Source organism: Megalops cyprinoides, chromosome 24 (genome assembly GCF_013368585.1).
Source record: "Megalops cyprinoides isolate fMegCyp1 chromosome 24, fMegCyp1.pri, whole genome shotgun sequence".
Lineage (NCBI taxonomy): Eukaryota > Metazoa > Chordata > Actinopteri > Elopiformes > Megalopidae > Megalops > Megalops cyprinoides.
The window spans coordinates 4,901,220-4,927,456 of NC_050606.1; the positions used below are offsets into that span (position 1 = coordinate 4,901,220).

At 47.1% G+C, this 26,237-nt stretch overlaps 1 protein-coding gene across 2 annotated transcripts; it reads left to right on the top strand.

Annotated features, from left to right (window-relative positions):
• The first annotated feature begins 1,946 nt into the window (after positions 1-1,946).
• Positions 1,947-25,646, top strand: LOC118770920 (zinc finger MYND domain-containing protein 11-like). Of its 2 annotated transcripts, XM_036518695.1 has the most exons (16): positions 1,947-2,118; positions 8,340-8,475; positions 10,417-10,576; positions 12,654-12,677; positions 16,332-16,493; positions 18,203-18,280; positions 19,090-19,182; positions 19,548-19,635; positions 19,834-19,889; positions 20,171-20,248; positions 20,773-20,891; positions 21,625-21,832; positions 23,156-23,224; positions 23,753-24,025; positions 24,438-24,623; positions 25,353-25,646. In XM_036518695.1, the coding sequence occupies exons 2-16, from the start codon at positions 8,345-8,347 to the stop codon at positions 25,473-25,475; spliced, it is 1,848 nt and encodes a 615-aa protein (XP_036374588.1). In that variant the 5' UTR covers positions 1,947-2,118; positions 8,340-8,344; the 3' UTR covers positions 25,476-25,646. The 2 variants fall into 2 exon arrangements, with proteins under 2 accessions (XP_036374588.1, XP_036374589.1); XM_036518696.1 differs by lacking the exon at positions 12,654-12,677.
• The last annotated feature ends 591 nt before the right edge of the window (positions 25,647-26,237 follow it).

Here is a 26,237-nt window from a genome sequence, read left to right on the forward strand (position 1 = left end):
ATGTTAGAAATGTGAATTATATTTATATATATTTAACCAAGGTTATTCTTTCTGCATAAATAGGTAGGGTATCAAAAATGAAATGTTACATTTTTTCCCAAGATGAGACTTTTCTGTTAATTGAGGGCTTCATGCAAAATCCTCACAGATACTCTTTGTTTTGACCAAATATTAATAGATGCAACTCTAGCACCACTCTGTGGCATCTTACAATGTTGTCATCCCTGGCCGTAACACTATTTCACAAGAACAATACGGATTCTTTATATTTTAATGCGCATGCTGTGATAGTTAGTATTGCTACTTGAATCACCGACAATGGCAAAATTCATCAACATTCATGGAATGCAAGTTCAGAACTACGGATGTGTGCGAAACACTCATTTATTAACAAGACATCCTGAGTAATTACTATGTACCAAACAGGTTTATCTGGAGTTCTGAAACATGGGAGTGAAATACAGAGAAACAGAAGGCTGGATCAGGCCGTGGAAGTGCACGCTGTGTGATGTTTGAACTGGAGAAGAATACAAGCTGTGCCAGATATATTCAGCAATCTTGCAGACCTGAGCAGGAGAGGCCATCGGTGCCCATTTTTAAGACTGCATTATAAGACTACTGGTTTCAGTGGGATGATTCTGAATAACCTTTTTAGGATGTTCATCTGTAAGTGTGATGCTGTATGAATACAGTTATTATATACGTATATTCTGATAATGTCCAATGGACAGCAGTTCGTGGATGTAAGGCACATCCACGAACACATGTATGCGATAACAGACAAAGTATTGCCTTATCTTCTCTCATCTTTAATTAGCTCCAACAATCATTAATAACTGGTTAGACATGTTCTGGGAAACTTGCCATAACCAAGCATATTCCCTTATGGTACATAACTTCGCATATAAAGCTTTTACTGTTCATATAGTACTTCTAGGTGCTTGCAATGATCACTGCTCTTCATCACATGGAACTAAAATGAAACCTTAAAAATGAACTTCTGAATCAATCAACAAGTTCTTTCTTGACAATGGTACTTTAGTATAAACGTGTTTTTGGGCTGCAATTTCCTTCCCAGTCTGAACTGTTGCCAGACACCTGTATGCTAGTAAGTGTTGAGCTCTGGACAAATTGGTTGTTAGCTTGTTCTTTTGCCAAAGTTTTTTCTTCTTACAGACTGCTTTCCAAATAAACTTCGTATTCTTTTCACTTGGTACAAAATACAAAAGCTACATTTACAGGTCTCAACCTGAAATGTTATGTTTCTGAAATATGACCTGCATTCAACCAAGGGCTCATGTTCTGAAATGCAAGCTCCTCTTCATATAGCAGGTGTGTATTGTTATCTTTGAATGTTCTCCGTTCCAAACTTAGGAGTAAGGCTCAGAGTCACTTTGACTACCTACATGAAAGTTTTACTTTTGTCAGTACAAACACTTTTTTTCCAGTGCGGTTGTCAAATGGTGCTTGTGAGTTACTTCATTCGTTTCTTTTCCGCTGTTTTCCAGGACACTTCTCGACACTTTTTTCCGGGAGTGGAGAAATAATTTTCTACGCGAGTCCTCTGATATGAACGTTTCTCTTTAATAAAACACTCCGGCGTTATGGGGCCGTCCACTTGTAAAAATGGCATGTGATTTAAAAAAAAAAAATCTATTATATTGTATATATATGATTTTTGATCTGTTTGAAAGATCTATTTGATGTGTTTGATTTTTTTTTGATATATTGAACTCAAACGGGCATGAGAGCAGGCTAACACGATCACGATAATTAATAACAATAATAATAATAATAATAATAATAATAATAATAATAATAATAATAATAATAACCCATACAATAGAAATACTAGAGATGTTTTGATGCAACTGGCGACAGAACCAAGGTAGCAACTCTAGAGTCTGCCAGGAGAGGTCTCCCAATTTAAATGTGTCCTTCTGATCGGGCGCTTATGTTTACCTCCCCGAAGTCTGGACTGTGGATAGGGATAGCAGCAAAACCCACAATTCAGACACAGCTAAGAAAACTATTCCGGAAATGCCAATGCAACATTTTCCTTATTGAATCCTACACGGGGTTTATACAGAGTCCTACAGCGTTGAAACAGGAGCGAAGGTAAGTTGCTCTTTTTGCGTGAAATCAGTCATAAAGGGTGTGTAGGTAGTTAGCAATAGCTAGCTAAATGGCTAGCTCGCTACATGTCTGTCTTGGAGGATTATTAACATGGCGTCTTTCAACTACAGATAGTTACAAATGGTTCTTCTATAGTAACATAATTATCATTTTGATCTTTAAAAGTATACATTTATGTACCTTGCCAATCAATGCCATAGCTTGTTGGCTAGCTAGATTAGCTACTAAGTTCGCTACAATTTAATGTGTTGTGTAGTTCGCTTGCTAGCTAGTCCGGCTACTGTAAGCATACTTTGTCATATCTGCAGTCATTAATAAATATTTGGAACATTCATTCAGTAACATATCTCCCGGTCGTTATTGAACTTATGGTATTTGGGTGTTTCGTACGTTAGCTCCTAAGACTGCTGTGTCGCAGAGGAAGCGTTTGATCCATGTTATTTATGAATGTGAAATTTGGTCGTGCAACAAATGGTGAGGTGGCCTGGCTGGGAAGAGAGATCCGCGGACATTCCTGAACACCTTATCCGAGAATCAGCTCGGCTGTAAAGCTGGCTAGCTAGCTAGCTGTAGCGTTTAAATTAAAGCTCTTAAATTACGTTTAATGTCCCCTCGTAAAGAGTCACTACTGTGTAAAGCTGTGAGTGTAGAATGATGCCTGTACGTAGCTACCTAGCTTGCTAGATCGTTGTATAAATGCGAAATTACAATGCTCAGACCAGAGAGCAAATATGGCTCAGCCACAGCGCATTAATATTCAAATAAACAAATGCTAGCCAAAATAGCCATGTTGCTAGGCTCTTTTACGGCGTATTCCTTTGTTTTTCCTTTTAGCATCCGCTCGCATGGCTTTTCACGGCGAGGTAACGATAAGGTGAAATGTTGATTTAGCTTGCCTTTCGAACGACTACTGTCTGTCATTTTTACGTGTCCGAAACGATCACTCTCATGACAGATCGCATATCGCATAATGTAGACAATAATGATAAAATATGTGTTGCGCGTTACACAACTCTCACGATCCGACTTTTAACTGGCCACGTTGCCAAGTGAAACCAATCTCATCCAACAAACCAAGAGATTCTACCTCGCCACTTTTGTTCCTCTCTTTAGGAAGAGCAAACAAAAAAAATAAAATTAAATAAAAAAAAAAACTATATACCACGAAGTGTCAAAGCAGTAACTGTGAGCCGTACTGTAACAATATAACCTGTAACCCAGTATGTCGTTGGTCTGATTAAATAATGTCCCCTGTCAGTGTTAAAGATCAGTCAGTGTTTTGACATTTGATTTCGTGGATGGAGCCGCTAAGGTAAAATAATAATAAGTCCGTTTGGACTTGGGTGTGATCTCTTCTTCACAGGTTACCTTAATGTTAGTCGGCTAATTAACAGAAAAATGTATCGCCCCGAAAACATTGTCACATATAACCCTTAAACATCTTGAAACGATTTGAAAAGATTAACTTATCCTGTTTTTTTTCTTGCTTCCATCTTCTGTCCTCCAGTGCTTTCTTTTGTTATCCTAGCAACCAAAAGAATAGAATGTGCTTACTGGTCACACTGTGTAAATTAATTGTTAATTTGATTAGCTGAACAAATAATCACACAGTAAGGAAATCATTTCATTGAACGATAAATACTCATGTACATGATATGGAGTAGTAGGGCGTTATATTGAAAAGGGCCACACTATTTACATTACTTTTTTAGCAAGGTGTTTCCATCTTTTTACATTCAACATGTGGAGTAATGTGGAAATTGTTAGAATACCAACCACAATGCCTGTCAGTCTTATCAGCGACCAGTCTGTCTGGCAGTCAGCCGGGTCATTGGCTTTACTTCACTGGCTTTTGCAGACCTGTGTGTGTGTCGGCCTCGTTCCAGGCCCCACTGGGTTTAGTTACCACCTCTGTTCAGGCCCTAATCTCCCTCTTTGATCCTGTAACCTTTTGGATCAGTGACCGGATCACAGGTTCTGCTCCGTCTGGCAACCCGGCAGCAGTCTCACGGCGCTCATTTGAGCCCCGGTTGTTGCGCGCTCCTTGCCTGGTTCATCTCGCACGATGCAGAAGGTGATGAGACTCGGGTCCTGCTGCAGGATTTAAAACCGGCACACAGCGACCAGTCTACCGACAGAAGTGCGCAACACACACTGGAGATGGAGGAAAATGATCTGGGGGGATTGCGCTCTGCTCTGGCCTATGTAGATGTTCTCAGCCATTAATCTCAGACTCATTACTCTCTGCTTTGATGAGTGATTCTGATACATTAGAGTACATTACATGCACATTTGTCAGAAGTTTTTTTTTTTTTTAGGCAAAGGGAGAGATTGGGACTCAAATTTCATGTCGTCTTCCCTTCGAATATGGGAGTGGCTTGTTTTAGCTTGTGTTTGGATTCAAGCTTCCCATTCAGAGTGGGTAAATTCAGTTCAGCCATTCTTACACTGCGGTGATAATGCCAAACACTATGGTTCCATTAACAATTGCAATAAGAAACAGAATCTACAATAATGTGTTTGAATAGTGTTAGTTGTACACAGCTGACAGTAAGTAAGTAGTTTAAAGTAGCCCTGATTAAACCCATTTATGCATTGGTGAGACACAAAATGCGAAGGAAAGGGCTTTTTTTTTTTTTTTACACACACAAATTCAGTTCTGAATAGTTTAGCTGTTAGAAAGTGGGTGGAAACATGTGTTAAGGGTACCGCTGTAGGAGAGAGTCTCTTGAAAAGACTTTGTTCATATTGTTCGTGTTGGTTTTTCCATAATTTTTTTTCCAGGAGTCTCTCGACTGCCTTTTTCTGGGGTCAGGGAATAATTTTCCCATCCCTCCCCCCATTGGCATGGGCTTTTTAGCTTTTTGATTCCCTCTGGAAAATGCACTATGCTGTATGTGCAGTGTTTTGTGACACTCAGTCATAAAAATAAGCTGTAACAAATTTTGATTGATTTGATTGAGTGGTTCCATTCCATCTCATGGGGGCTAGAGAAGGGAGACATGACCCTTAGGAGTTGAAAGAGTTTAGAAGAGTAAAAAGATAGGGAAGTGTCGAGAGACTCCCAGTGACAGAGAGTCCCGGGAGATGGGAGCCGCTATGGGAAAGAATGAATGATTATAGGAGAAAGGAGCAGGACTGTCAAAACACTGTTAAACAAGAGAGATGATTTTCCAATAGCAGGAAGTCGTCAAAAGGGGTCGTTTCAGTGGGACGCTGTGAGGTATCACTTCAACCGGCCTCTCCGCTTCGAACGCTGGCGTGCGAGATCAACTTTTTGTTTGCGAAAGAGGAAGCTAGCAGTGTTTAGATGCAAAATGTGGTTGACAATTCGGTTGCCACCATGCTAACCGGCCGTCTTGCTGGAGAGGTTGAGGGCTGTGATCTTGTGATAAATCTCTCAGAAGATGAGATCTGCGTTTCTGTTTGTGTTGTGTAAGGAGGAACAGCGCCAGACGATTTCCTTTTATCATCAACAGCAGTAAATTATTATTTCCCCCCCAAACGTCATCAGCCCGCACTGCCTCGTATTGCACGATGAGCGAGTATTAAGCAATAATCGGTGGTCTCTGATTGCACAATCACACTTCCTGAGCCGTCCTCTGTCTGTTTACTCTGGGTTTTGGGCAAGCTTCACTGAGGTTATGGATTGCACAATGACAGAAATGGCATACGATGGAGAATGGCTACGTCACGGACTCCGGCCTCTGCCGAGGTCAGCCCGGGCTGCGTCCGGTGCTCACAGACCCTTTGAAAGGAAAACATCGCACCTAGGTGCCAACTCTGGGTTTCAGGGCAATGTTGAATGCGGCTGTGAAGTGTGCATTCGAATGCGCCCTTAATCGTGTCCTGATCTCGAGTGTATTTGCAGCAGCCTGGCTTTGGTTTTGCAGTTGGTGGTGAGAGAAATCCTCTGTGTTTTAGCCGCGGTGTCTTGTTGTTTCGAGATTGCCTCGGCAGCTCATTCTTCATTCTGCTGTCGTGCCTTGCATCCCGGGGAAAATCGGCTAATAAATCTTTTAAATACAATACGAAACAGACAGCGCGGCGCTGTCTTTTTAATCGAGGAGTCAGATTTGAGATGTGCGGGAAGATTATTCAGCTGTGTGCTCCCAGCTCTGATGTTAAAACAAGAAGTGCTCCATAAATCTGAATTTCTGCCTGCAGTTCGGAATCCCCCACAGTTCAGTATCTCTGCACACCCTGTTCTCTACATATTAGAAAACGCTGTCTTGTCTCTCCTGTGTCTGGGAATCACATCGTTGTGCCAGGCTGCTGGAAAAATAAAAAACCCAGTAAGGCTGGCTGCATTGGATACCAGTTAGCCATGTGGTGATTGGAAATCAGTGGTCTTAGCCAGTGAATTACTGGTAGGCCAAATCAGAAAGGAAACCCAAAGTCACTTGCTTAATCTCGTCCGGTGATTCGGTCCTCTTCGCAACATGAAATCCTTGAGCAGCACTTTGAAAAACTGAAATATTAGTTGAGCCCAATTCAGAGCATTCCTGGGTTTAGAGACTAGGACTAGGTGGGTTTAGAATGCCACCAGCTCTTCTTATCAGTGTGCAGATACAGGAGCACTCCAGCGTGTTATCTCCTGTTTTATAGACTTCATAACCCGGCACAGGAGCGTGTGCTGATCATTCTATGATTGCTTAAATGGAACCGGTCTTGAAAGTTTCGTGACTGACGCTAACGGGGCTCGCCAAAGCTGTAAACAGACAGTGAAAACCCATGACATGGTGGTGAGTTTTAGTACAGATGGAATTCCACCGGCTGTAATCGGAGATGAAGCAGTTGAAAGACAGAGCGGTCAAGTCAGGAACTTAATCAGTTGAGTTTAATCAGTTGAAATTCCTGCCACGGACCAAATCTAAATACAGTCAATTGTAAATATATAATGTATGTATGTAAATAAATAGTCATGTTTTTTTTTCTTCTTAAGTTAGTTACACTCCTTTAAAGTGACCAGGGAATTAATATCAGACAGGCTAGTAATCAGAGCACTGCAAACCTGTATACAGTTGATTTACAATATAGTAGTTATGTTAAATTCACCCTGCAGCTTACTGGCTGGCTAAGGCAAGGCACGGCAGTAATCTTCCATACACATTTTCTCTCTGGCAGGCACATTGTTCTTCTTCCAAAATCAGAATGAGCCCACAAACACTGCCCCCAGATCAGACTTTTTTGCCCAGTAGCTGATGTTAAAGGTGGGGATTGCACATAGAAAGCTGATCCTGGTCCAGCACGTGGGTGCTCTCTCTTCAGTCTACACAGCACGCTTTGTGATCAGACATGTGCGCAACAGCAAAGTGAGTCTTACCCAGAAGTGGTTTCTCCAGGCCGGTTAGGCATGGGCACAGGCAGGACAAACGCATTAGTGAGTAGGTGTTGTGAGAAATAAAGGCACTGAGGAAGCCCACAGAAAAGCTGGCTTGTGACAGAGGGCCTTCTCAGAGGCAGATTTAAGCCCAGTGTTTACATGTACATTTATTCATTTGGCAGACACCCTGATCCAGAGCTATTTAACAAAAAAAAAAGCATGGAGAAAGGTTAGGCCAGACACACACAGACACCAGATCATTAGTGCCAATAAATGCAGTGGCATTGTGGGGAAACGTGGCCACAGTCTTTGTGTGTAAGTGTTGAGAGTTGTCCACACCTGTTTATTACAGTGACTGCGTGCTTATCGTGGTACTGAAGAACACCACCTTCCCCATGCACCATCTGGGAGAGTGTCGACTTGTTCCTGTGAAGACACTCTGTAGAAAAAAAAGCCCAGGTAGCTCCAATCCTTTCTCAGATGTCACACTCGCGGGGTGATGTGATGAAAGGCTTTGTCTGGGTGGATCTTATTTTATCTAGGTGTTCTCCAGTGGGGACCTATTTGCATTTGTGACCCGTTTTTCAGGCTAAATGTCATTGAAGCCCAAGTTCACTGAAAAGAATCATTTTGAAAAAGATAAACCTAAAACAGGAGAGTATAGCTCAGTGAAACTGCAGTGATGTTTTTTTACCATGGTATTATCAGCACCAGATGAAATCACGAGTCACTCTAAATGTGTTGTGAAGTGGAGTCGCTCGGTTAATTTGTCTGCGGGTGTTTTTCCTGAGGGTCTCCCGCATGTAGCCGTCGTGAGCGAATGTGATGAGAGCAGGGAAATAAGCGTTCTCCCTTTCTCCTCTGTCTCTTGCCGCAGGTCAGATGAATAAGGACATGTCTTCGCGGGTGGTGAAGAAGAGGCAGGCGGACCCCAAAGTGGTCCAGTACGTGTGGGCAGCCATAGAAGTCATTCGCAATCAGAAACAGATCGCCAACATGGACAGAATTTCAAAGTAAGTTTAAACCATACCCCTAACCCTAAGTCCTACTATGTGTTTTCCGTCATTTTAATCGTTTAAAGTGTTGTTTATTTGTTTAAAATGATAGACTATTATAGATAGCTTTCAGTTGTGAAAATTGTGTCAAGATACCTTCAGGAAGTAAGCAACAAGCCAACAAAATAACCTGTGAAAGAGTCATCACCAATTATGTATCATACCATACAAATGGTAGGGATAAACAGAAACATAGACTAAGTAAATTTTTTCCAGGGAAAAAAAAAAAAAAGATTGGATACAAAATGGTTTATTTACACAGCTGATGGTCTAATAACACAAGTTGATTGCTGTCAACATATTTTTGGAGAATAATGTTGAAAATGGTTCCAGAGAGGCAACTCAGTGCACAGTCATGTGGAGGTCATGGGCAGGCCTCCAGTGTCCACCATAGGGCTGCTGGCTTAGAGGTATAGCAGATCACTAAAAGGGTGCAGAGATGGAGTCCAGTTACCTGGGCTGCCAAAATATATATACTTTTATATCATCATATCTATATATATATATAGCAAAGAGTTCCCCGTTTTCTTCTCTGTATTGCTGACCCTCCCCACGAGTCTTTGTCTCTCAGTATCAGATATGTATTGTGTGTGTTAGATGAGGCCATTCTCTTTTTTTATTGAATTTCCAATATGGTCAGACAGATTTAATGAACGCTGTCCCGTAGCCTCTGCAGGCTGTCCTGAAACATTATGCATTTTTAAGCTCCATCTCTCCGCGCGTGAAAGCTCTCTGCACCGCTCGGATCCAGGACCTTGGGAGAGGGCCATAACAGAACGCCTGCCAGAGAGTTGTCATGGAGATGGCAAAGGGAGTGAAATGCGTTGGAAGTAATTCCTGAACTGTCTCAATATTTAAAAAAAAAAAAAAAAAAAAAAAACCCTTTTATTTGAATTGGAGATGCGATAGCGTGCAAGCTCGGGGACAATGGAGCTGAAAAAATCTGAACAAAGATGGCCTTAGAAATAGCCTTTTAATCTTGTCTTGATTCAGTGCCATTGGCCCGCACCGCTGCAGAAAATAAAAGGGTCTTTACTGGGGTCACTGCCAAGGAATGCTGTGACCCGCTGCACATCGGTCCTCAATTTAGGAAAGCTCGCTTTTCTGAATAGTGAACAGTTTGCTTGCGGCATGCGCAGTGTTTGTGATCTTGTCTGTATTGTGCATGTGACGTTTCACGTAGAGCATTGCTTGAGAATGTTTTTACTGAAGCAGTATACAAGGATAAAGCGGTTCTCTCAGTCGGACCTCACTGCCCTGTTTGAGAGGGGAGGGAAAGATAGCAGGCTTCCCGGTGCTGAGGCAGGGCGGTAACTGCGGAAACCCCGACAGACCTGCATCCCACCACACTGGCTGAATCTGCGAACCATCAAGCAAGTCTGTGTATGACTGGGTGTGGCCAGGGAGCTATGGCAAAAAGCGTGCACAGATCTAGAGGAAAAAGCTGCTTATCACTTGTGAAAAGCTGGGCTTTGTGGCGGTAGTGGGTATGGACTAAAGTGTTTCCCAGCAGTCTAGACAGCACGGACATGTGTTGATCAGGGCTGATCAGGCTGATCGGGCAGTGCTGTGAAGAGTTATGCCAGTTACGCCAAAAATGTATGTCATGACTGTAGCGGGCGTGGAGAGGTGTGTCGTGGCTTAGCCTGGCCTCACAACTTACAGATATGAATGCATACACACCTGGTAGATGAAGTTACATTAAGGACAGCAGGGCTAAGAAGGTTCAAAAGGTTGCTGGTTCAAATCCCCGCTAAGGAATTGCTTTTAGGGGGTACTTAACCCACCGTTGCACACAGCTGTAAAAATAGATAGTATTTTAACCAATGCAAGTTGCTCTGGATAAGAGCATCTGCTAAATGACAATAATGAAATGTAATGTAATGTGTGCTTATGCAGGTACCTGAGCCGGGTGTTCGGCATGCACCCGAAGGAGACAGCACGCCAGCTGAGTCTGGCTGTGAAGGACGGGCTGGTGGTGGAGACGCTCACCGTGGGCTGCAAGGGTTCGAAGGCCGGCATTGAGCAGGAGGGCTACTGGCTGCCGGGAGACGAGATGGTGAGTTGCCTCTCCCTGCGGGAAGCCACGAAACCTGGGCTCTACATGGGCTTGTTGCTCCTCTCCCCGCATATGCTCAGTTGGCCTCGATCATAGCTCCTCCCACACTGAATTGACACCCTGTTGATTGACACTGAGGGAGCAATATTAAAAAGAGGCTCCTCTCTATCAGTACGTGCACCGTGTAACTGAGTGACTCTGTTACTCCAAATCCCACTGGATATTGCCTCATGCCCTCCAAAAAAAAAAAAAAACTGCCTTTGTTTTTCTTAAGACCTGAAATTTCAAGCAACGTTAAACAGGCATTTTATATCGGCTGTAGTCAGCTTTACTCATTATATTCAACGAAGCAAGTCAGCCTTTGTGCTTCCGAGTTCTCATTTGAAATAAAAGCTAAATTTCAGTGCCATGCAGCCTTTTGCGTTTTCATGAATGAGTTTAGAAAGAAGTGAAGTATCGCTGAATACGGGTCTGTGCCCTTTCCGACACCATTTCTTCATCCTTCCACAGACCACTGTCCCCAGCTGTCAGTCTTTATCTCTCCTTCTCAGCTGTATCTGCATCCCTTTATCATAAGAATAGCATCATACACACACATGCATACAGTGGCTGATGAGCTCACCGTGTGACTTCGCAGCCAGATAAGGTTGCATTCCTAATCACAAACAGTTCTTCTCTGCATTTCTGCACAATGTTAGTTACAGAGCAGTAGCATAAATACACTCCTGCATGTATATAAATGGCCAACAGGGTTTCCTTCCTGTGAGCGGAGTGTGTTCTTGAGACCATAAGTGTGTCAGTGTCATTGTTGAGTGCAGTGTGGCTTTGGTTTTTCTGCACACGCCACTGTGCTAATACTAGTCCCTCTGCCCGCCATAGCCGTGCACTGCGCGTGGACTGGGAGAGCGGGCCATGCTCAGATAAAGATCTGCGCTCTACCTGCACGGTCACCTTCACATCGAATTACAGGAAGTCCCCAACAGGAGCTGATAGAAACAGTGTTGCGCTGCAGTGACCAGCGTCGGATGCATCACAGACCAAACGTGTGTAAAAATAGTCGCCACTGTTGTGCCGAATAGCTTCACTGCAGGGGGGCTTCACATGTTGCTCTTTAGAGTGGAGGAGAACGACAAGTCATTCAGCAGTGATTATCTGCTTGGTGTGCCATTTTTGCACCCAGTTTTTTTCTGCTGTAGTAATTTTTACTTGAAGGTACAGAGAGAGTACAGCTTGCTTAGATTCACTCTTCGCCCCCCCGGCTCTCTCTGTCCCCTCTTCAGCTGCAGACCAGTGTAAAGTTCTGCAGGAAAAACTGTGCTATTAATTTACTAACAAGCTGCTGAAATGTTTACAGAGAGGAAGTGATCTATCATTGCAATTATTATATGTATACTTACAACATGTAACCTTTTTGTGTCGCCATGCATTTCACTTTTGACTGTACTGAGTTAATAAATGACCATGTTTTCTGTAGACGTATTTCCATTTACTTCAGTGTCACATTTCTAGACAAGCAAACGCAGAGTAGAACTGAGGTAACAGAGAAACAGGTGTTTTTAATAACCGCACACACTCTGACCTCCATTGGGCCTGCACAGTACTTTTGGGCTGGTAGAACAATGGAGAATGTAGTGTAATGAGTTAGCAGGGTTTGCCGGCTCAGTGGGGCGTTATCCTGAGGATGTTAGGGCGAGGGAAGGCGAGGATGTCTGTGAGGGTTTCCTGTGATCCTCTGTGAGCTGTACACATCTGTCCTCTGAGAGAGGGCCCTACGCTTACAGCAGGTCTGTACCAGAGTGCAGGACTACAACAGAGCCCATGGCAGGTCTCCACCTGAGTATGGGTCTACACCAGACACCAGAGCACAGGGTAGGTCTATACAAGAGCACAAGGCAGGTCTACACCAGACACCAGAGAAAGTGGTAGGTCTACACCAGGGAACGTTCTAGGCTTACACGAGACACTGTAGCATAAGGTAGGCCTACAGCGGCACTCAAGGCAGGTGTGTACCAGAGCAGAGATCGGAGGAGAAGGCAGGATTTTAAAACAGTGTTTTTTGGATCACTTGCTATCACAGGAGCAGAAGGCAGAAGGCAGTAAGGTAAGGTTACATCATTATTTAACTCTTTTACTAACAGCATTCTGCAACAAATAGGTTCTGCCACACACATCCAACAGCTTCGGATTTCACTGAAGTTCGTTACCCACAGTGCTCTCCGTTAGGCAGATGCTTGAACCTGATTGGCTGAGAGACTCAGTGATGGAAGGCGTGGAAGGCATTGCTGAACATTCTGCCTTCAAAAATTTCAGTTATCGTCAAGATGACATTTAGGTGCTGCGCTTGCTTTAAAATGAAGATGATCAAGACCAGCTCACGTGGCTCATGACTTTTGACAGCTTGTGAAAGGTTTGGCAAATCAAGCTGTGCCAACATATGGAATAGTTTTATTGTACATCTTACTCCACGTATGAAACTTCAGTAAAATCGGGCGTACTGTGGTGTTTGGGTGTCCTCATTTGTTGCAGAATGGCCCAACAGTGACTCCTGACCCTTTAAATATCTGCTCGCTACCGATCTACAATTATAGTGTGGGAAAAAAAAAAAAAAAAAACACACACACACATACGACAATGCTTTTTAATAAGATGAACACTGATGCTTCACTGTGCTTAGTAGATATTCGGATCAGAATTTTCAGCACACACTCCAAATCTTCCAGTAGAGCGCACATATATTACAGTTTCAATACACACCTGCTCATCTGCTGCAGCCCCAGTTTGGAGCAGTGCCTACAAGGACACATGTTTGTAGCAAGCATATATCAGTGCAGTAGATGTAGCTGTTGCTAATCGTAGTGCTAGAACTGGTCAGAAGGTGTTCTCCTGTCTGTGATCTCTCTCCAGCATGCGATTGGTAGATGTGGAGCAGGGGCGGAGTTTGTGATGTACGTGAGGATCTCTACCTGTCTTGTGTTGTCTTGAGAAACGCACCTGATCAGTGCACACCTCAGCACCTCTCGAAATGCACGCCGGCCGGCACAGCTGGTTGCACCCAGGGTTGCTAACGATTTCCGCTGACTCAGAAGCCCGCATCAGAAAGCTCTAGTTATGCATGTGAAAAACATTAGTGCCTGTCCTCTTCGGATTTAATGACAATTACACCTGTGATTGTTTTTACTGTATAGTCAGTCGCCAATAAGGTCTGTGCCTGTCTGCTGATAATACAAAACAGCAGTGCAGAATGTGAAAAAAAAAACATGAAAGAATTATACATATTTAATATGCCTGTTAACCATGAGGATGTTTTTTTTAACCTCCCCAACTGCTCATAGTGTTTAATTGTATGAGTTATGTTTTGTCTCATCTGAGCTCTGAGCAACCTCCCCTTTTGTAGAGAGCTGTAGTCTGCTTGAGGAGGAAGTTTGTCAGAAGCTTGTTGTCTCATGTTTGATTCTGCCTCCGTTAAGCCCTGAAAAGTGGCGCGTCTCAGCCGGCGCCGTTTGAACCGTGGGCTTGCCGCAACCTTTGTTCGGAGGGGCTCTGTCGGACACAAAGCCGCGGATTGTGTAACAGAAGAATGTTTGGGTTTGTCAGATGTTGTCCTCTCGGCAGGCTGAGCGCTGACTGGCACGCCTGAACTTGAGCCAGAGTGCGATTTTATGAGTATATTCGCACCGCATGGCCTCTGTTGGGCTGCGCTTCCTCAGTTTGTGTTACAGTATTTTTCAGGAGAATTAAGTTTCACATGGATGTGCCAGCAGTTACACTATGATGGAATCGGCCAGCAGAAGAGGCTGTATATGGTACTGTAGTAGGTCACTGCACTGGGAAACCTTCATTACAGAGGCACTCGCATGGAATAATGCCTCTGCTCTCTCCGCCTCTTTCCTATGGGAGTGGCGGGGTGGTCGTGCTGGAAGCTGATGTGTTGGCGGTGCGTGAGGGGGGGAGCAGACCGCGGCCACGTAATGTCGTGAAACGCTGTTCCTGGTACGGCCGTGTTTGTGTAGAGGGTCTGTGCTGGCGTGTAGGCGCAGAGCGAAGAATAGGGGGTGTGGCGGGCCCGGATCTTCCTGTGAGCAGCTCCGTCGCCCTGGCCGTTTTCGTTTGACCCTGGGGGTCGGAAGCGCACCCCCGTTCATGCGACTACGCTGGGTAACAGAACTAGCATTATTCTGCGCGCGAGGGAAACTTTGTGCATTTCATTCATTTCCTTTCTTCGTCTGAGAGGAAGTGTGCGTTTGAGATTAAAAGGAGCCTCTGCTGGCTGCAGGGCCGTACTGTACGCCTGTCGCGGTTAGTTCAAAGCCTTGGGCTGATGCTGGAAGGAGATAGGTGAGGGCAGATTTTCCCATACGTCACAGCTTGATGTGCAGCTGTTTACTTTCAGCCTGCTATTTGTCATTAAGCGCACAGGATCTATATTGGTTAATTGGGCCCGGCTCACAGCCATGCTCACGCACTGGACTTCAGCGCTCGCTCCAAACGGCCCTCCCGGGCAGGAGTTTCCCCCTCCGAGCTCGTTGTCGTGGCAACGTGTCGGAATGCGCGGGGAGGGCATTGTTGGCCGGCGGGGCGCGCCCGGCTGGCAGCAGGGGGAAGTGTCTTCCCCCTTTTGTCCCGGTGCCGGTCATTTCAGGCCAAAGCTGCCGTACCGTGTGAGCACGCTCAGTCACGCCGGGGGGGGGGGGGCAGTGAGGGGCGGAGAGCCTCACCCCCAGAGCAGCTCTGAAGGCCCGGGCTGGAAGAACAGGCTCGGGGGGGGGGAGGAACAGGAGCTCAGAGCTTCTCAGGATCACAGGCAGCTGCAGGACTGCAGAGCGTCCTGGGTAATCCCATCACAGGCAGCCGTAGTACAGGTGAGCCAAGGCAGTGTCAGAGCTCCATTGCCAGTCAGACCCCCCCTCCCCTCCCTGCCTGGCTCTTCATTACAGCAAGCTGCCCAGCTCAAAAGCCTGCCTTTCATCCGGGGCCTCCATGTGCAGCCATTGAGGGATTAAAGATTATCCAGAGGTTACCTCAGAACGGACAGGTAGCGTTCAGCGGAAGTGCCGCATCTGAAGCGCGTTAGCTGAGAAATGCTGTGGTGTTAGAGGGTAGGATTTCTGTTATAGTCCCCGGCGGTGCCTTTTTTTTTCTAGTTATATTCATAATCTGGGAGTGTTCATAATACAGGAGCTCATATTTCTGCAAAGGAGCTTTCACAGTTTAAGGAATCCCCACTGTTGCATATTGAAGGTATGAGTTTTGGGAGTTTCTGCAGCTGAATTGATCTGACTGGAGGCGCTTGAAATGATGAAAGAGGTTTCAGATGTTACTGCTGACACTGAACGCAGAACAGAGGGAGGTTTTCTCAAGCTTTTTGGGGATCTCGTGGTTTCACGGATTTTAATTGGTGCACAATGGTGAGATTATTAATAAAATAAGTAGTTCCCATTCAATACGACTCGCCATTTTTATATCACCAAAGTAGTCTTTCATGCTGTCGCCATTGGTAGATATTGCCTGGCAACCCGGCCACAAAGGTTGCAGATGGTAATGTGATCTTTAAAAAGGATATTGCTTCATTAGCGCGCTTGGAGGAACCAGAGGGACGCGTTTATGGGTTAGGAAGTCCAGCAGGCGTCCGGCTGTCTGGAGACGACACAGCGGACCCAGGAGGACAGCAGCGGATTGGCCGATCAAGGGGGGGGGGGGGGGGGCGGCCCTCTGGGTCGGAGGGGGGGCGTGCGTTACACCTCTGTTTCTCTTCCAGGACTGGGAGACGGAGAGCCACGACTGGTACTGCTTCGAGTGCCACCTTCCGGGCGACGTGCTGACCTGCGACGGCTGCTTCCGCGTCTACCACCTCAAGTGCCTGCCGGAGGAGCACAAGCCCCGGGACAGCGCCCCCCACTGGCAGTGCGTGGTGTGCAAGGTGGGCGCTGCCGCTCCCAGGTGCCCTCTGCACGCGTGGTTGGCAGACCCCCCCCCGCCGGGTTAAACCCTGGGGTGGATCTGCAGTGACCCCCACAGTCAGCAGCTGGAGCCCTCAGGCTAAATGTTAGCATGGATCTGCAATAAACCCAACCAGGAGGGTGAGCTGGACCCCCCAGGCTAAATGTTAGCATAGATCTGCAGTGACCCCCCCCCACAGTCAGCAGTCTGAGCGGAGTACCCCAGGCTAAACACTAGCAATGGATCTGTAGTGAAGCTAGTCAGGAGGCCGAGCTGGGACCCCACAGGCTCAATGTTAGCATGAGTCTGCAGTAACCCCACAGTCAGCAGTCCGATCTGGGTCCCCCAAGTCTAAATGCTAACATGGATCTGCAGTGAACTGGTTCAGGCCCAGGCCATGGGCCAAGTTCATTGGCGTTTTGGGACACGCTGGTACGTCCATTTGGAGGGAATAGAGGGGCCACCCTTACACACACTCACTGCGTCGTTCTTTGTATCCACCCCCTGTGGATAGAAAAGCGTGAAGGGAAAAGAAACCAGACTGCCAAATTCTGGTTGCTAGTGGTTCATCTGCGGTACCATTTTGGAAAATCTCAACCACATAAGTATCAACAGAAGAGTAAACCGTAGCAGCCCATTCAGTTTGTCTGGGCCTGTCATTGTGCGCTTGCACAGCACCCAGCACCGAACGCTATTCTGAAATTTCACATGTGCTAGAAGCTGACTCTCAGCTCATAGGTGGTGTGAAAGCCTTTACTGCCACTCGTAAGCACCTGACACTACAAGATCAAAGCTGTTGAGCCGGAGTACGGTTTCAGCACACGGGTTCAGCGTTGCACAGAGAGAGACGTGTGGAAGAGAAACGCATTGCCTGTGGAAATCTGAACGGTTGCTCTGACGGTGGCCTCAGAAACACAAGATAAAAGATTCACATTGATGACGGAGCTGACTGACTCAGCTGTGACAGGAATGACCATACCTTCACTGGTCTGGACTTCTCCCCCTATGAAACCGACCTTCTCTTTTCCACAGCTGTTGGAGCGTAGACTTGGACAGGTTTTCTGATATACATTAGACAGTACTGTAGTGGCTGTACTCTCAGTACTGATGTTTTGATATATCAAGTACCTTTAACTACCCGCTTTAGCAGGGAGGGAGTGAGACGGCCTCTGTCCTCCTCTCATTGGAGGTTTCCAGTCAGAGGCGGGTCTGAGGAATTGTGGGAAGGCCAGGCAGCAGGCGAGGGGTCCCACTGGTTGCCATCCCCGTTCAGCGCCCCAAACGTCAGCCGCACATCAGAAGCGCTTCCTCTTCCCTCCCCGGTAACGGCTGTGATTTGGACATCAGCGGCCTGGCGCCGAGCCGCTGAGCCCCCGGCGCTTTTGAAGTGCGGTTTGTACACACGCACCCACAGAGGAGGGGAGATCCGTTCTCAGAGACGCGCCGAAATCTTGAGAGATCCCACCGTGTAGGGGGGCGAGGAGGAAAACCAAACCAAAGGCAGCGCTGCTTAATCATTCACAGCTACAGTTCTGCCGCCGCAGCTCAGAGGCTCCCCGAACTCATCAGAAGGCATTTTTCACTGGCTGCTAAACAGACCCGAGATCTGTGCTGCGGCCCTGAGTGTGAAGCCTGGATTCGCACCACCCTGCTATCCCAGCGGTTATTTGTTTGTGTTTTTCCCCACAGGGCAGTAAAAAGAAGAATTTGAGCAAGCAGGAAATGAGCAAATACCTGCGGTTCATCGTACAGCGCATGAAAGAAAGGGTGAGTGTCCTGCAGGAGTCTCGCACCGCGGGGAGCGCACAGCAAGCCCCAGGCTGTAGGCCTCATATCGCCCCTCCTGCATTCTCTCATTGCAGCGCATTACCAGCACCATAATTAGTATGCCAAGGCAGCACCATACAGCTACACGCTGTTATATGTATAGACTCTCAATAAGCTTGTTCGAGTGTGGTGGATCTGTAATTATATTATAGTCCTGGTGTGGTCACGGTCAGACAGTCAGAAGGGGAGAAGGTTCACCGTTAGATTCCAGAACGCGTGAAATATTAGAATAAGCAGAAGAGCATTCTGCATTGTGAAATCATAAAGGGAAAGAACAATGAAGTAAAACCAGAGCAAAACATGGTATAGGACATCAGCAAGCACTCAGCTTTTACGTGAAAGTACAGGTGTGTGTGTGTGTGTGTGTGTGTGTGTGTGTGTGTGTGTGTGTGTATAGAGAGCAAAGCATGCTGGGTAAAGTCACACTGGCCCTTGACCCAGCCCCCCTCCCCTTGTCTGAGACGGCTCCAGGGTGGGTTGAACTCCTGCTGATCCTGGAACAGCAGTCCCTGCAGCCTGAAGGAGGAGCCTCCTCGGCTTACCTATGACTCACCCTCTCCTCATGCATCCACCACTGCGCTCGGTACAGGCGTCTCTGCAGCTCCGTGCTGGGCCAGAGCTGCACCGCCTTCCCCGGGACAGCGGGAAGGAAGGCTTACGCCTGCGAATGTGTATCTGCTTCAGCTGCGCTGCGCATAACAACTGTTTAAAATGGCGTGCGTCTCCCTGTTGATCTTGTTCCAAAACAGGCCATAGACCTGAACAAAAAGGGCAAAGACACCAAGCACCCGATGTACAAGAGGCTGATTCACACGGCGCTGGATGTCTCGAACATACAGGAGGTGAGAGCCGGCGCTGCCCCTGTCCTTCAGAGGCGGGGGAGAGCCCCGCTGAGAGGGGGGGGGCGAGCGAGGCCCCGGAGCAGGGCGGTCCTGTAACGCTGCTGCTGCCGCCGCGCCTCCTCTCAGCGAGAGGTTAGCGCCCTGACGCGCACTCCCCGCTCCCAGCAGCCTCTGATATCGGGGAGAACGAAACAAAAAAAAAAAAAAACCCAGCAGAGCGTGGCGACTGAGTGTCTGGCGTGTGGCACGCCGCCCTCTGCTGGCTGACAGCGGCACTGCGCCGCACGCCAGGGGAAGGAGGAGGGGTGGAGGGGAGTGGGGGCAGGCCCAGCCTGAATGAGGGTCTTTGTGCTCTGCCGTTTCAGAACCTCAGCGAGGGAAAATACAAGAGCCTGGACGAGTTCAAAGCAGACGCGCAGCTGATCGTGCATAACACGGCCATTTTGTTCGGAGGTGGGAATGCCTGCCCTTTCATGAACCACAGCAAAAAAAAACTGCAACTGCAAAAGCTGCGACTGATAAATACAGTACTGCACAGCAATACTTTAACTTGCCCAGAAAAAGGATTTTGTATGTATATATCTGTATCTTTATATATCTGAAATATGCATAGATGAATAATGATAATATTTTCATTGTGTTGTGTTGCAGTGCACAGTGATCAAGCTGAAATTGCGAGATTGCTCTACAGTGATACATGCCATGAGGTATTTCACGTTTTATTAATGTGTCATTTTTTTGTCTGAAACATTTAAGATGAAGGTTGACTCTGATTGACTGTTGTTGTTGCTGTCAAAGCTACCTAAGCCCTGAATTTTATGAATTAAGACTTCCAGCTTCCTCCATTATTTGTTCTGATGGAATATACTGAGCAAGGATCCGTTCACCCTGTTTGCTGTAGTTCAGTCTGTTGATGTCTTAGCGGTGAGGGGAGAGACCCACTGATCTGAGGTCAGCGATCACGCTCCTTCTCTGCTTGTCTTCTCAGCTGAATGAGCTGCAGCTGTGTAGAAACTGCTTCTACCTGTCAAACGCGCGGCCGGACAACTGGTTCAGCTACCCCTGTGTAAGTATGACATCGCTCTGCCTGGTGTCACACGGCGGGCGCTCTCTTCCAGAGGGAATAGCACAGTGAGGGTTCAGAAGTGCGCCTGATGCAGTCGCGGGAACAGCAGGGGATACGGAGCGCAGAGCGCGGGACAGCGTAACACACTACAGCGCAGTGCCGTTGCTTAACTGTCCTTATGTTTTAGTGAAACAAAGTGCAATATAATTAAAGATCTTCTGTATGTATTATTTTTATTATTGTTATAGCTTGTTAATAACAACATGAATATCATAAAACAATATAAGGGTGGTATAAATGTTGTAACAGATGATGATGATGATCATCATCATCATCATCATCATCATCATCATCATCATCATCATCATCATCATCATCAGACTGCAGTACAACACAGTTGCATATCTGCTTTGATAGCCTATTCCTCAGTTGTCAGTGACAGAAGTGTGCAGTGGTGTTGGAACGCACATGTCGGACGCACATGCCGGGAGTGTGCGCTGAAACTGCGTCTCCCCGCCGTTCAGGTGCCCAGCCACGAGGTGGTGTGGGCCAAGATGAAGGGCTTCGGCTACTGGCCAGCCAAGGTCCTGCAGAGGGAGGACAACCAGGTGGACGTCCGGTTCTTCGGCCACCAGCATCAGAGGTGAGAGAGGGCGGCGCGCCCGCGGACCGGCGGTGCCTGTGCCGTCTGTCCTTTTACATACGGCTGTGGTGTGAATTGCATGCAGATCTCCGACTTCGCCGAGTTCTTTTTGGCTCGGCGTAAGGAGAGGGGGAATAACGAAGGCGTGTTTAACTCTGGGAAATATCATGTTACCGCGTTTCTGTTCGGGCCGATTACAGTGTTGGCGAGCCAGATAACTGTGGGAATGTACACTGTTATTAGCACGATCCGTGCAGGGGAATATTTCCCCGCCGGGGATGGGGGTGCAGAAAGCACCTGAGGGGGCCCCTCGTTCAGGCCCAGGCTACCTGCAGACAGGGCGTTGTGCAGGGTTTTTTTTTTTTTTTTTTTAAACTGTCAGGGTGAATGTTGAAATGAAGTGTGCATGGTAGATGTGTGGCATGTTTGAGTACACAGTTGTGTAGATGCATTTCTGTATATGGTGGAGTGGTTGTGTGTGTGTGTGTGTGTGTGTGTGTGTGTGTGTGTGTGCGGAGTTGTGTAGGTGCATTTCTGTGCGTTTGGCCGTGTGTGTGTGTGTGTGTGTGTGTGTGTGTGTGTGTGTGTGTGTGTGTGTGTGTGTGTGTGTGTGTGTGTGTGTGTGTGTGTGCGGAGTTGTGTAGGTGCATTTCTGTGCGTTTGGCCGTGTGTGTGTGTGTCTGCGCGAATAGGCGGAGTGTGTAGTGACGCGTTCGGGCCTGCTCCCCGGCAGAGCGTGGATCCCCGCGGATAATATCCAGGACATCTCTGTGAGCGTGCAGCAGCTGCAGGTGAAGCGCAGCATGGGCTGGAAGAAGGCCTGCGAGGAGCTGGAGCTGCACCAGCGCTTCCTGCGGGAGGGCCGCTTCTGGAAGGGCCGGGCGGAGGAGAGGCACGAGGAGGAGCCGGAGTCCAGCATCTCCTCCACCAGCAACGAGCAGGTACCCCAAACACACACACAGCCCAGCGACGAGCAGGTACCCCAATACACACAGCCCAGCGACGAGCAGGTACCCCCCACACACAGCCCAGCATCTCCTCCACCAGCAACGAGCAGGTACCCCAAACACACAGCCCAGCGACGAGCAGGTACCCCATACACACACAGCCCAGCAACGAGCAGGTACCCCATACACACACAGCCCAGCGACGAGCAGGTACCCCATACACACACAGCCCAGCGACGAGCAGGTACCCCATACACACACAGCCCAGCGACGAGCAGGTACCCCATACACACACAGCCCAGCGACGAGCAGGTACCCCATACACACACAGCCCAGCGACGAGCAGGTACCCCATACACACACAGCCCAGCGACGAGCAGGTACCCCATACACACACAGCCCAGCGACGAGCAGGTACCCCATACACACACAGCCCAGCAACGAGCAGGTACCCCATACACACAGCCCAGCGACAAGCAGGTACCCCAATACACACAGCCCAGCGACGAGCAGGTACCCCATACACACAGCCCAGCATCTCCTCCACCAGCAACGAGCAGTTGCACACACAGACATTCTCCCACCCACCCTCTGGCATAAGTGTAATAATTACCACATGATTGCATGAAGTATAAGTACTTGTGAAGTACTCTGGGTGCAGTTCATATTTAATTCTTCTCAGATGGGCCATAACCTTCATGACCTGAGGTTGACCACTGGTCAGGCATTCCTAGGCTCTGCTCAATGCAGCTCCACTCTCTCTGCTCCCGTTTCATTTTCTTGATAACAGCGCCACCTGCTGGCCGCCACCATGACCAGTTACATGTCCCCGGTTTGTATTGCGTCATTTTTCAGGAAAGAGTTTGTCCCTCAGTTAGTGTGACCAAGAAGCAGAATTTGCATTTTGGTGCGCGAGGCTTCATCACAGCAAAGCAGAAAGACGCAGTCACTGGAATAGCCGAAAGATGCTGGTATCACTTTGTCATCTTTAATTATTCCAGCGAGCTGATTATTCAGGGACGAGGATGACAGTATTAACAGCATTAATCAGTCACACCTCCCGCAATTAATCAGCTGGGATTTCATGGCCCTGTCATTAAATAATTGATGTGCTGGATTATCTTTATTTATTTATTTTAAAGGCAAGCAGCAGGCTGTGGCACTGACATTCTGTCGGGTGCATCAGAGCGTTGCAGCCTGCAGTTCTTACTGGTGTGTGTTGAGGGAAGATAGCTTTCACTGGTGAAACACTGATCCCTCTGTATGGAGGTTCGAGAGGCAAGGTGCTATATCTCCACATGCTCTGCTGTTTCACAGCTGAAGGTGAACCAGGAGCCCAAAGCCAAGAAAGGCCGGCGCAGTCAGCCCACAGAACCCAAAGAGGAGGTGAGTGTGATCAGCAAGCCCTTTGATAGATACTCTAAGCTGTTTAATACTCATGCTTTATTGTGATGAATGATCCCTCAGTGACCTACTGGTTAGCCACACCACTGGTGAATGCTTATGTAGAGTTATACAAATATATCTGTGTTATTTACAATAGTTACCACAGCTAGAAAGTTTTATCAGACAGTACATTCTGGTTTGCACAAAATTAATCTGTTACCTATTAAATATGTAGGATTGTGTCATTTTCATTCAGTGATTTTCTGTGAACCTATAACCATTTTCTTTGGTGTGTCATTTTCCTTTAATTGTTGTCCTGGTCATTGGTCATGAGAGGAGTTCAGTTGCTGCTGACTGTAGTCCTCATTGTGACTACATCTCAGGGGGACGCGTGTTTATGACATCACAAATGCTGACAAAAATCCATTGTGTTGACACTTGTGATGTCACAAAGAAAGCCCACGCCCCTCTTTCTGGCTGCCCTTGGAATGGTGGCTGAGGACTGACCCAAGCCTTTCCTCCCCCCAGGAGCCGGAGCCGGAGGTGGAAGCGGTCAGCTCCAGCCAGGAGATCCCCACCACACCCCACCAGGCCGAGAAGTTCTCCGTTGCCACCCAGACCAAAAAAGCCAGCGCCTCCTCGCCCCGGACGCTGCACCGGAGCACCCAGACCAGCAACGACGGGGCCTGCCAGAACATGTGCCACGAGAAGTACACCAAGATCTTCAACGACGTCAAGGAGATGATGAAGGCCGACAACAAGCGCGAGACCGAGAGGGCGGTCAGGGAGGCGCTGGAGAAGGTGAGGGCTGCACCTGGACGGGGCGGGCAAAAATTAATGAAGCCTTTCAGTGCTGGCTCCCATGAAGGGTGCCGTTCTGTTTTAACCCAACTCATCTTCTCATTACTTGGCTTCAGCATGTAAAGCAGGAAGCAGGTTGAGTGTTTCTTCCCTGCCTCTGTCGGGAGAGATTTGGTGCATTAAGTTACATTCATGTAGCAGACGCTCTATTCCAGAGTGACTTTCAGCACAAAAGAACAGAAGTGTATCCATTCACGCTGAATGAGCAACAGTGTCAGACCAGGCTAACAACAGCAAGTGTGAGCATAAACACTATTCAAGTCCTACCACAAATCAACTTGTGCTAATCGGACTAGACAAGGGAAGCCAAGTATACCACGATACGTCATGGTGCTTGTGCTTGTGGCCGCAGCTGCGCTCGGAGATGGAGGAGGAGAAGAGGCAGGCCCTCAGCAAGGCCGTGGCCAACGTCCAGGTGGAGATGGAGCGCAAATGCAAGCAGGTGAAGGAGAAGTGCAAGGAGGAGCTGGTGGAGGAGGTGAAGAAGATGGTGGGCCAGCACAAGCAGCTCATCTCCCAGACCAAGAAGAAGCAGTGGGTGAGTGGCCCTCCTCAGAGCCCTGCTGTAATTGACCAACTCTCCCATTAGAAATAATTCCGAGCAAGAGACCCCAGCTGTTTCATTTTACATGGAAAAGGGAAAAAAAAAAACACGTTACACCACTAACACTTTAACAAGCTCTCACGGTGTACTTGGGAGAAGCCGAAGGAAAGGCTGCTGGGGCCAAGTGTGGCGTAAAGACAGATGTTGAAAGCCCTTATGTTTAGGAGGGACCATAAAAAGCATTCAAACTGAGTGGCACAAGTAATGCTTATTCTGTTAAAAATTGAACTTGCAGAATAAAGCCAGATTTATACAGGGCGCTTTGAATGACCATCCCTGCTTTGCGCTGGTTAATATAGTGATGTCATTGGCTCACTGGCTCCATAGCATATTGTGTCTACTCCGTGTGAGGCTGTACTGTTGTGCTACAGTGTATAACTTCCATTGCTGTACCTCCAGCACTGTGACATACTGAAATGAGGACTAGTCACTGGATTAGATTAGTCCACTGTGACGTTTTCCATCCTCAGTTGCATTTCGCGGATGCATGGAATGGGCCAAGTTCCAGTAGGCCTCATAATCAGCCCTGCCTCTTACAAAACAAAGCCAACGCAATAAAAGGTTTAGAAGGAGTCGGTCATGTGATGAGCGTTAGTGCATACTGCTTTATGATCATCACGTTACATTCACTTCCATTCGTTCACTCTGTGTCCCGTCTCTCAGTGCTATAACTGCGAGGAGGAGGCCATGTACCACTGCTGCTGGAACACCTCCTACTGCTCCATCAAGTGCCAGCAGGAGCACTGGCACGCCGACCACAAGCGCACCTGCCGCCGGAAGAGATGAAGGCCCCGCCCACACGCCCCGCCCTCCTGTCCTGTCCCGACCACGCCCACAGCCACGCCCATGCCTCATCCACACCAGCCTTCAGAAAACCCTTCGTGGGGCCAGGACTGCGTAGTGCACAGAGCAGTGGCGTATGCGTGCGCTCTGTCTTTCGCTCTCTCTCTCCCTCTCTCTCTCTCATTTAATATGCCCCATGTGTTGAATTTATTTCAGAATCATTTTTGTGATCACGCATGGGGGTATGACTCAATGCACAGTGTGGTAAAAAGGTGTTTTTTTACAGTAGTGCTAATTTTACCTATGTTGGAGAATGTGTTATTTAAGTCTGTAGCAGAATAAGAGCATAAACTAAATACATTTTATTACCTGAATTTTTTTAATCACTTTTCTTACTGTACAACAAAAAAAGTATATATCTGGATGTTGATCTTTAAAAACAATACTATCGCAGCAGTAAATGGCTTTTGCTTTCATATAAAAAGGTATTAAAAAGTTATTAAAAAGAGGAAATAAAGATGAGAAATCTGAATGGTTTTAAAAGTAATAATGTAGGTCATGGATATTTTGCGGTGGTTTTCTCATGTAAATTTCCAGATGCTATCGCCTGTTATTGGATTTTATCCTTTGTCTTAAGTGTCTTCATTACTGGGAACAGGGTTATAAAGTCAGGCGTCAAACCTGGCCAAAAATCTTCCGTTTATTATGATTCACCTATGGGGTTGACTTTGAAATATACTGTAATTTTTATGAAAAACAGAAAAA

Bases quoted from the DNA above. Each gene is read 5' to 3' on its own strand.
- LOC118770920 (XM_036518695.1), top strand. From the start codon at position 8,345: ATGAATAAGGACATGTCTTCGCGGGTGGTGAAGAAGAGGCAGGCGGAC. The intron at 19,183-19,547 runs GTGAGAGCCGGC...CTGCCGTTTCAG, and splicing joins ATGTCTCGAACATACAGGAG to AACCTCAGCGAGGGAAAATA. The intron at 21,833-23,155 runs GTACCCCAAACA...GCTGTTTCACAG, and splicing joins CCTCCACCAGCAACGAGCAG to CTGAAGGTGAACCAGGAGCC.